This window comes from Schistocerca cancellata, chromosome 7 (genome assembly GCF_023864275.1).
Source record: "Schistocerca cancellata isolate TAMUIC-IGC-003103 chromosome 7, iqSchCanc2.1, whole genome shotgun sequence".
NCBI lineage: Eukaryota > Metazoa > Arthropoda > Insecta > Orthoptera > Acrididae > Schistocerca > Schistocerca cancellata.
Window position 1 is genome coordinate 182,899,309 of NC_064632.1, and position 12,221 is coordinate 182,911,529.

At 39.4% G+C, this 12,221-nt stretch overlaps 1 protein-coding gene across 1 annotated transcript in view; it reads right to left on the reverse strand.

The window, feature by feature from the left end:
- Nucleotides 1–12,221, reverse strand: part of LOC126092256 (coiled-coil domain-containing protein 85C) — a 106,124-nt gene that overhangs the window by 50,009 nt on the left and 43,894 nt on the right. The window contains exon 3 of the mRNA XM_049907767.1: nt 306–567. Coding sequence (XP_049763724.1) covers nt 306–567 — 262 coding nt within the window. The remainder of the gene's footprint in view (nt 1–305; nt 568–12,221) is intronic.

The window sequence follows — 12,221 nt, forward strand, 5'->3', positions numbered from 1 at the left end:
CCATTCAGTTGAGTCTCTCAGTCAATAGCTGATGAGTTCTAGTCTTCCCCTAATACTATAACATGACCTGCAAACTTACACTTGTCAACATAAGGAAAAACTGCACTTTCAAACCCATATGCACACATTCAAATACTTGCAATATTTCTAGTCCACACTATGAACTTTATGATCTCTCCTAATAAATCACACAATTTCAACCGAACAGATGCTTATGTAATGGAACCTGCAAAGCAGATGCAGATTATTTCTAGTAAATGTATGTTACTACATACAATTGACATCAACCTAAAACCTTCGCATACCGTTGAAAACATTTCCACTGCCACGGTGCCTGCCGGCACCAGCACTGTGGTGGTTTGTGCGGTCCGTGTTTGTCCCACTGCTGGCAATGCGATGCGCAAATTGAGATCCCGCAGGGGGCTGCACAGGAGGCTCGTCGGCATTCGTGCTGGAGCTCGACCCATCACCGTCGTCACGGAGACCTGGACGCAAACTGGCCCCACACGCTGCACACACACCATTCTGCTGTCCACCACGCTCCTCGTCCAGATACAGGCATAGCTCCTGCAATTGAAATGAGTTACCAACTTCACTGTAAAGCTCCATGCTGAACTGTTGAAAAATCTGAAGAATGACATCTTCCACACTAGCATTCACTAACAAAGACACATTTAAAGAAGCAAAATTTGAAATAGTGCAACATACTTTGTTTGAGTGCAATTACAACAATACAAACAAAAATCATATTTCATTACGAATATCTGGCTACCTCATCAGTTAAAAGGAGAAATAAATGAGCTAGTCATCTTAAAAACACATTAAGAATTCCACCACACTCCCTTAGAATAGGTACTCTTTAATTACAGTTTACTTGTCCTTTTCCTTCTGGTTGCTATTAAAGAGTTACCTTTGATAAATAGTAGTCTTCCTTTGATAAATATTCAGTTTTATTACTCCTAACTCCTTTGAGGCAATGATGGACATAGCTGGATAATAACATGACTTCCAACACACTCTTTTAACCATCAGTTTCATAGTCACTGGTTTCCTCAACACATGGTTTTGCAAATCAAATACATACATCATTTCATAACTGCAATACTTGATGTGCTATGTCTAGCATTTTGCCTGAAACTATGTAAAACAATAAATCTCTCTCCACCTACTCCTCCATTTCAGCCACACGACTTACAAAGTAACTAACCAGTAATTTGTTACTGATTCAAACCCTCTCTGCATTTAAAATAAAAGCTGTACTTGTTTACAATGGTATAGCTTCCTCTTACATTTCACAGCTGTATTCTTCCTGTCCAACAGCGGACACTGTCAACACTATCCCAGTTTCATCATCTTTTACTTGGTTAAATTTCTTTTTTTGCCTTTTATCACATCTGTTAACTTTATCATATTATTAGCTATTTATCTGCAGCTTCACCTATGTACATGAATGCCACGTTTGATGCATTACACACACCTCTTCTTCCCCCTCCCTTTGTTCATTTCCTACCCGCCTCTATTTATCCTCTCCTGAATTTTTCCTTCCATTATATCTATTAAATTTATCATATTATCAGGTTTTTACCTGCGGCTTTGCCCATATATATGAATGCCACATTTACTGCACACTCCTCCTCTTATCTCCCCCCCCCCCCCCGTTCACCTCCTCCTCCCAATCCATCTGGTCACATCTCCTCCTTCCCCTCTATTTGTCCATCTCCTTCTGGCACCCCCTTCCCCCCCTACCAGTCCATCTCCTCCTCCCACAATCTCTCTGTCCATCATCTACTTCCATTTCCTCCTATCCCTTCTTTCTGACCATCTCATCCCCCTCCTCACATTATCCATCTCCTCCTCCCTCTCTCTACTCAGCCATGCCCGTCGGCATATATACCCCTGGAACACATTCCAATACTACCCGCACAAACACACACACACACACACACACACACACACACACACACACACACATTTTTATATTTGCATATGCTTTCTTGGTCTTCCCAAAGAAGTCAAATAAATTTTTCAGGCCTAATTCCTTAAGTACTACTGCCATGCATTTACATTAGTACGTGATTCTTCCCAACTGACAGGAACATAATTAGAAAACACTGTGCCAAGTACCACTATTTTATCCGCATCAAGTGTCAATAAGTCCTAATTGTTGTAAATGGAGCCTTGCTGTCAGTGACTAAAATGGGAATGGTGCAATAAGATGTGTCGAAACCTAACCTGAAATTTTTTCCACAGGAAAAAGACAAAGTAAGAAATTCACTGTCAAAATTTTAGTTGCTAAGAGCCGCTGCAAGTATTTTTTTTTTTTTTTAAATGTTGAAGTTACAAATTTTTGCCATGCAAAGAACAGCTTATAACAGGGGTTTGTACAGCCCTGCTCGCCTAATGCACGATTCGGCAAATCACTCGCGCAGTGCCGCATAGTGGAATTATCTAGAGTTCACAGACACCAATTTTAAGCACCTGGAGCCTGGTTTACAATGGAACGTATGGAAGCGGACACATGCTAATGAGCATTTGCAGAAAATTCACTACCATTTGCTTGTATATGGGTAGACTCATTTATACTGCAGGGAATGGAAGAGAACCCGAGGTAGTGAGATTGTCTATGAACGCTGTGTTATTAGTTTTCAGTTTTCAGAGCTAATATTCGGCACAAAGGATACAACTGTAACTTGTTAGAGCCACAATGTGAAACTCTGCAATTCAATGAGGATTATTTTGTATGGCGAGCACACTGTTCTTGACAGAGTATGCAAAATGGCACCGTGTAGGAAGAATTTAAGTGTGTCAATTTGTATGGAAGTATGACATGCATGGAGATCATGCACTTTACACAGAATTGCATTTCCATATCTCCTTAGTACTGGTCCAAAATTTTCCTTGTACGTTGACAGCTATTTTTCCCTGGCTTCTCATTACCTCTGAGGGGAAATTTATAAACAGAACACTAAATACTGATGTCGAGCATCATCTCAAAAGGTGACACAGCTAGCATTTGCGCTACACATGTAAGGTCTAATGGTTTTAACAATCATGGTCTAGTGGCAAAGAGTGCGCTTTGTGATACGGAGTGCATGGGAACTATGATTTTTAACTGAGCATTCACTTCTCACAGATGTTGGAGAGGCCACGAATCACATGTGGTTCAGATTCCATGTTAAACTGCAGATTACCATTTTCCGAATAGGTAACTGGGGAAGGTTAGGGACACGTACGTTGCTGCAGTGGCATCCAGTTGAAAGATCTGCAAGAGGCCTACCAGGTACACCAGATAGAATTCTCTTTTGCTCGTGCTTGTTAGCTTGTTTGCTCTGGTGAAAAGCTGGCTTAAGCTATACAAACATCTTTTTGAATAACTTCATATCGACAGTTCAATTCTTGCACATTTAATTCTGATAAAAGAGGTGAGCAGGGAAAATAAAATCATGGCAGTGTTTGATGTCGCAGGCGACTTCCATCAATGAGGATTTGTAATTTGTTGAAATGAAATGCGTCTTGCAGTACTACATTAACAAGTCCTGTAGGCCATTCCTTATAATAATGTTTGAATGTTGTACATTTGACTATCAGTGAAACAGTTCTTTGTTTATTCCCTGAAGGCATCATAAAAATGCAAAGTGTCTATTGAATGACAAAAACAAACATTTTTCTTGCACCAAGCACATCAGACAAAGGAAAGATTCCCTTGCACTACTACATTTTATAACAAGTCCTGTAGTCTATTCCTTATAACAATGTTTGAATGTTGAACATTTGACTATTAGTGAAACAGTTCTTTGTTTATTCCCTGAAGGCGTCATAAAAATGATAAGTGTCTATTGAATGACAAAAACAAACATGTTTCTTGCACCAAGCACACCAGACAAAGGAAAAATTGGTGCAGTCAGACACTTCACAGTAACCACTAGTTTTATTTAGAAAAAACTGGGATGGAGTCAGAAATGGTTCCGGCCATTGTTCTGCATACTGCACTGCATACCAGGCATATTTGATCAAATTCATAAAGTGTGGTGAAGAAAACTGGTAATGCACAAATGATTGGAGCTTAAGAATACCGTTCTGTTGACAAACCTGAAACGAGAGAGAGGTATCAGAAATTATGTTGTCTAATAATTTCCTGAAAAATGCTTTCCCCTGTTGAAAAAATTCTTTATCGAGAGGTTGACTCACACTAGTAGTTTCAGGCAGAATCCACATCACATCCACAGATTTTTGTCGTCTGCCACAAAAACAGAGGTGTCATTATGTCCAGACCATGAATCCAAAAAAAGTAATGAATTAGTTTCTGCAACTGGTAGGAATACATTTTGAACGAAATGTTGAAAATAATTCTTTCCCATTTTTCCAGATTTTGACACATCGATTACAAGATTTTTTTTTAAAACTAAACAGTCCATTTTTTATTTTTGGTCCTAATTTGCCTAGCGATTCTTGAAGACAGATATGCAGCTGTGGAAACAGTAAACCATTCACACTTATCACAGGCATTATCATATATGAATGTGTCATTGCGATCATTGATTGGGCAACCGACTCAGTCTTTTTCTCACCCTAAAATGATAAAGTGCAGTGTGCACACAGATCTTTCATGAAACCTGACTAATCAGCAATATAAACCGCAGTCGCAGGGATAACAGCAAATCTTGTCTTTACATCAGCTATGGATTTCTCTATAGCACTGTGTATCACTGGCAGCTGCTGCACATGTTTACGTGACATAAACTTGGTAATTTTGCAACTTCCTATTCTGTACAATTTCTTGAACCTGTGTAGCCAGGTAGACAAAGCCTGGAAATTAGTAATGTTCATGTCAGATGCAATTCGGAGGGACCAGTCTTTTAGATCTCCATCGGTAATGGTGCAAGAAGGTCTCTCACGAGCAGTTCTAAATCTTTCAAACAGTTTTTCATTTGGATGGTTTCAGGTTTGGCACATATTTCTTACTTCATGTAATTCATCCTTCCATCTGTAGAGTTCAAGCTCCGATTTTACGAAATGAAAATGCTTTTGCACACTGCGTAACTTCAAGCGTTTTTCCCTCCTTAACCAATGTTTCACTGCCTTTCCTTCATTGCTGAAATCTGTTGCAGTACATTTATTTATTTATTTATTTATTTATTTAAGGCTTGGAAGGTATTCTTCTTCAGAACTGTTACTGACACAACTGAGGTTGTCCGAATCACAATTCATGGAATCGTCACAGTTATTTCCTCTTTCTTCTAACGTATCCACAATTTCAAACAAAATGTCAATATCATTCAAATGAATGTCAAGGAAATCAACTAACAAATGACACATATGTACATCCTCGGGAGAAGTAGGTGATTTCGGCTGGAAACCATGTTCTTCATATTTCATCATCGCTGAATTGAGAATGTTAGTTGGATTCTACATTACTATGAAACTGGAAGAAAAACAAGGTACTATTAGCAGGTATGCCTTATGAAAGCACAATAAATATTAATTCAGCTTCATCTGTATTTTCAATACTTACCAATACTGAAAATGCAACTAATAATTTGTAATAGATGTTACTTGAGTGGCTAATTTGAGAGAACAATAACTGTGAACTGTAGTGTCAGAGAAACTGTCAACTAATGGTAACCTGAAATGGCCTTTACAAATTATGATCAGTTTGTTTCATGTTTCCTGTTTACAAATGTACCACTGACTTCAGCTGTGTGTGCACCTAGTTGCACATGCACAGTTGCTACAGTACCAGTAGGTGTGTACATATGTACCACCAACTGGTGTGCTTCGAATTTGAAAATTTTCAGCTATTTTTTTAATACTTGACATGCCTCTTAGCAGTTAAAATTTTGACAGTGCTCTTCTTTCGTTGTCTTCTTCCAGTGTAAAAAATCTCAGGGTGGTTTTTGACGTCTTATTGGACCATTCCCTGGTAAGTTTCATGGCATATCACAATAAACTGCCAAATGATAGTAAGCAACAACTTGGTAACCTTAGTACAAAGCCTGCATACAGCGTTTGTTTTAGAAAAAGTCAGCTACCCAGTTTACTCACTTCACAGTAAAGTGTCTGCAATGTTGAAGTATAAAGGATAGATCAAACACAGAGCATTCACAATCAAACGAAAATTATGCAAAAATGTTGCAGAATCCAATCAGACACGATACATTTAATTCATAAGACCTAAAGCTAAACTCCTCTACATCAGACCTTTGTGTACATATAGCAAAGGATACTTTGATCTTCTTCAATCTGCGTGTTGTTGTTATAGCCACTTCAGGTGTTTGTTAATGGCAAGTGTAGAAACTTGGAAGAACAATTACACATTCACACAAGGTGCATGTGTGGACACGCGCGCACTTGCTTGCTTGCTTGCTTGTGTGAATGTGTGCACACTTCTCTTTTCTGAAGCTAATGAGTAACGGCCTTTTCATCATGTCTGTCTGCAACTCGTGTCATCTTCACGATGAGCAGAAATCTGACATTTTCATAATATTGTTGCTTTCCAGCCTGGACTTTCCATTGTTTGAAAACTTGGAAGAAAATACACAAAAGAGAAATGTATGGTGCAATGGGTGCAAGAAACAGTTATCAAAGAGAAGAAAATTTGCTCATACTAACTGGCCTCCCAACCCCCCCTCCCCCCCCCCCCTCCACATTAAGACTTTTAAAATAAGTTTAGGACTCATCATCATCATCATCATCATCATCATCATTTAAGACTGATTATGCCTTTCAGCGTTCAGTCTGGAGCATAGCCCCCCTTATACAGTTCCTCCATGATCCCCTATTCAGTGCTAACATTGATGCCTCTTCTGATGTTAAACCTATTACTTCAAAATCATTCTTAACCGAATCCAGGTACCTTCTCCTCGGTCTGCCCTGACTTCTCCTACCCTCTACTGCTGAATCCATGAGTCTCTTGGGTAACCTTGCTTCTCCCATGCGTGTAACATGACCCCACCATCTAAGCCTGTTTGCCCTGACTGCTACATCTATAGAGTTCATTCCCAGTTTTTCTTTGATTTCCTCATTGTGGACACCCTCCTGCCATTGTTCCCATCTACTAGTACCTGCAATCATCCTAGCTACTTTCATATCCGTAACCTCAACCTTGTTGATAAGGTAACCTGAATCCACCCAGCTTTCGCTCCCATACAACAAAGTTGGTCGAAAGATTGAACGGTGCACAGATAACTTAGTCTTGGTACTGACTTCCTTCTTGCAGAAGAGAGTAGATCGTAGCTGAGCGCTCACTACATTAGCTTTGCTACACCTCGCTTCCAGTTCTTTCACTATGTTGCCATCCTGTGAGAATATGCATCCTAAGTACTTGAAACCGTCCACCTGTTCTAACTTTGTTCCTCCTATTTGGCACTCAATCCGTTTATATTTCTTTCCCACTGACATTACTTTCATTTTGGAGATGCTAATCTTCATACCATAGTCCTTATATTTCTGATCTAGCTCTGAAATATTGCTTTGCAAACTTTCAATCGAATCTGCCATCACAACTAAGTCATCCGCATACGCAACACTGCTTATTTTGTGTTCACATATCTTAATCTCACCCAGCCAGTCTATTGTTTTCAACATATGATCCATGAATAATATGAACAACAGTGGAGACAGGTTGCAGCCTTGTCTTACCCCTGAAACTACTCTGAACCATGAACTCAATTTACCGTCAACTCTAACTGCTGCCTGACTATCCATGTAAAGACATTTAATTGCTTGCAAAAGTTTGCCTCGTATTCCATAATCTTGTAGAACAGACAATAACTTCCTCCTAGGAACCCGGTCATATGCCTTTTCTAGATCTATAAAGCATAGATACAATTCCCTGTTCCACTCATAACACTTCTCCATTATTTGCCGTAAGCTAAAGATCTGGTCCTGACAACCTCTAAGAGGCCTAAACCCACACTGATTTTCATCCAATTGGTCCTCAACTAATACTCGCACTTTCCTTTCAACAATACCTGAGAAGATTTTACCCACAACGCTGATTAAAGAGATACCTCTGTAGTTGTTACAATCTTTTCTGTTTCCATGTTTAAAGATTGGTGTGATTACTGCTTTTGTCCAGTCTGATGGAACCTGTCCCGACTCCCAGCCCATTTCAATTATCCTGCGTAGCCATTTAAGACCTGACATTCCACTGTATTTGATGAGTTCCGACTTAATTTCATCCACCCCAGCCGCTTTATTGCACTGCAATCTATTGACCATTTTTTCCACTTCCTCAAATGTGATCCTATTTCCATCATCATTCCTATCCCATTCTACCTCGAAATTTGAAACATTACTGATCGCATTTTCACCTACATTGAGCAAGGCATCCACAGGATTCAGCAGCAGTTTTCCTGACCTGTCCAAAATACTTGTCATTTCCTTCTTACCTCCCTTTCGAAGACTGCTAATTACACTCCAGAATGGTTTTCCAGCAGCTTGACCCATAGTCTCCACCCTGTTTCCAAAGTCTTCCCACGATTTCTTCTTCGATGCTGCAATTATCTGTTTGGCTTTGTTTCTTTCTTCAACATAACTTTCTCTGTCTACCTGGGTTCTGGTATGTAGCCATTTTTGATACGCCTTCTTTTTCATTTTACAAGCTGCCTTGACTGTATCATTCCACCAAGCTGTTTGCTTCATCCTACTTTTACACACTACTGTTCCAAGACATTCTTTAGCCACTTCTAGTACTGTGTCCCTGTACCTTGTCCATTCCTTTTCCAATGACTGTAATTGACTACATTCAACTAACTGGTACCTTTCTGAGATCGCTGTTATGTACTTGTGCCTGATTTCCTTATCCTGAAGTTTCTCCACTCTTATCCTCCTACATATGGACCTGACCTCCTGCACTTTCGGCCTCACAATCCCAATTTCACTGCAGATTAAATAATGATCAGTGTCATCAAAGAATCCCCTGAATAACGTGTGTCCCTCACAGCCTTCCTGAATTCCTGGTCTGTTATTATATAGTCAATGACAGATCTGGTTCCCCTGCCTTCCCCTTAGGACGGACAAAGAAAATTTTATCCCCAATTTTTGGTCACCCATTTATTATGAAAAAGACAGTTATGTAAGCAGCCATTTCCCAGATTGTTGTTGTTATTGTTGTTGTTGTTGTTGTGGTCTTCAGTCCTGAGTCTGGTTTGATGCAGCTCTCCACGCTACTCTGTCCTGTGCAAGCTGCTTCATCTCCCAGTACGTACTGCAGCCTACATCCTGCTTAGTGCATTCATCTCTTGGTCTTCCTCTACGATTTTTACCCTCCACGCTGTCCTCCAATACTAAATTGCTGATCCATTGATGCCCCAGAACATGTCCTACCAACCGATCCCTTCTTCTAGTCAACTTGTACCACAAACTCCTCTTCTCCCCAATTCTATTCAGTACCTCCTCATTAGTAATGTAATCTACCCATCTAATCTTCAGCATTCTTCTGTAGCACCACATTTCAAAAGCTTCTATTCTCTTCCTGTCCAAACTATTTATCATCCATGTTTCACTTCCATACATGGCTACACTCCATACAAATACTTTCAGAAACGACTTCCAGACACTTAAGTCTATACTCGACATTAACAAATTCCTCTTCTTCAGAAACGCTTTCCTTGCCATTGCCGGTCTACGTTTTATATCCTCTCTACTTCGACCATCATCAGTTATTCTGCTCCCCAAATAGCAAAACTCCTTTACTACTTTAAATGTCTCATTTCCTAATCTAATTCCCTCAGCATCACTCAACTTAATTTGACTACATCCCATTATTCTTGTTTTGCTTCTGTTGATGTTCATCTTATATCCTCCTTACAAGACACTGTCCATTCCATTCAATTGCTCTTCCAAGTCATTTGCTGTCTCTGATAGAATTACAATGTCATCGGCAAACCTTGAAGTTTTTATTTCTTCTCCATGGATTTTAATACCTACTCCGAATTTTTTCTTTTTTTTCCTTTACTGCTTGCTCAATATACAGATTGAATAACATTGGGGAGAGGCTACAACCCTGTCTCACTCCCTTCCCAACCACTGCTTCTCTTTCATGCCCCTCGACTCTTATAACTGGCATCTGGTTTCTGTACAAATTGTAAATAGCCTTTAGCTCCCTGTATTTTATCCCTGCCACCTTCAAAATTTGAAAGAGAGTATTCCAGTCAACATTGTCAAAAGCTTTCTCTAAGTCTACAGATGCTAGAAACGTAGGTTTGCCTTTCCTTAATCTAGCTACTAAGATAAGTCGTAGGGTCAGTATTGCCTCATGTGTTCCAATATTTCTATGGAATCCAAACTGATCTTCCCCGAGGTCGGCTTCTCCTAGTTTTTCCATTCGTCTGTAAAGAATTCACATTAGTACTTTGCAGCTGTGACTTATTAAACTGATAGTTCAGTAATTTTCGCATCTGTCAACATCTGCTTTCTTTGGGATTGGAATTATTATATTCTTCTTGAAGTCTGAGGGTATTTCACCTGTCTCACACATTTTGCTCGCCAGATGGTAGAGATTTGTCAGGACTGGCTCTCCCAAGGCTGTCAGTAGTTCTAATGGAATTTTGTCTACTCCCGGGGCCTTGTTTCGACTCAGGTCTTTCAGTGTTCTGTCAAACTCTTCACGCAGTATCATATCTCCCATTTCATCTTCATCTACATCCTCTTCCATTTCCATAATACTGCCCTCAAGTACATCGCCCTTGTATAGACCCTCTGTATACTCCTTCCACTTTTCTGCTTTCCCTTCTTTGCTTAGAATTGGGTTTGCATCTGAAGTCTTGATATTCATACAAGTGGTTCTCTTTTCTCCGAAGGTCTCTTTAATTTTCCTGTAGGCAGTATCTATCTTACCCCTAGTGAGATAAGCCTCTATATCTTTACATTTGTTCTCTAGCCATCCCTGCTTAGCCGTTTTGCACTTCCTGTCGATCTCATTTATGAGACGTTTTTATTCCTTTTTGCCTGGTTCATTTACTGCATTTTTATATATTCTCCTTTCATCAATTAAATTCAATATTTCTTCTCTTACCCAAGGATTTCTACTAGCCCTCGTCTTTTTACCTACTTGATCCTCTGCTGCCTTCACTACTTCATCCCTCAAAGCTACCCGTTCTACTTCTACTGTATTTCTTTCCCCCAGTCTTGTCAATTATTCCCTTATGCTCTCCCTGAAACTCTCTACAAGCACTGGTTCTTTCAATTTATCCAGGCCCCATCTCCTTAAATTCCCACCTTTTTGCATTTTCTTCAGTTTTAATCTACAGTTCATAACCAATAGATTGTGGTCAGAGTCCACATCTGCCCCTGGAAATGTCTTACAATTTAAAACCTGGTTCCTAAATCTCTGTCTTACCATTATATAATCTATCTGAAACCTGTCAGTACCTCCAGGTTTCTTCCATGTATACAACCTTCTTTTATGATACTTGAACCAAGTGTTAGCTATGATTAAGTTATGCTCTGTGCAAAATTCTACCAGACGGCTTCCTCTTTCATTTCTTTCAAAACTAGACATGGTTGTCTCACTGGGAATTCCGCGGTCGTTCATTAAGTAAAATATGGCGTCTCAGTCTTCGATCGCTATTCTTTATTTTCAATTACCGGTTTCGGGCTAGCTGCCCATCTTCAGATCTGTTAGACAATGTTAAAAATGTAATTAATAAGAGAGATACAGTTAGTGATAAAAATATCTTAGTTTACAAAAAGAAATTTTGGAACGTATTAAATGCCAACATACCATATGTTGTAGTTACAGAGTAACTTGTCCATACAGAACACACAGTTCACTGTCATAAGTAAAGTAAATTTCAATCTGTTAAAACATTATATCACAGTATTTAAGAGTAACCTGATTGGTAACAGTAAAAAGTGCCCTCTACCTATAACAATTGTGCATCTGTTATTATTTCGCCATATATATTATTGGCGAATATTCTTTTTAAAAAACAATTTTTAAGGTAATAACATATGAATAATCTTTTTGAGTGGACCATGAAACGAAAAATTTTTACATTAATTTAAAATTTCTTTATAAAGAAACATAAAATATAATTAAAATGTAGATATTCTTCCGAAAATGTGCATTTGCTCTTCTTTGTTTTTGATTGGTGGTGGAGTGGATTTCCCTACGTCAGAATGTAAACAACGCCACGCCGAGTCGTCTTGCACCGCGCGCAGTTCACCTCGCCGCCAGTACGCTGAGGGCCGTTCCGCTGTAGCTGTTTCTTACTGGG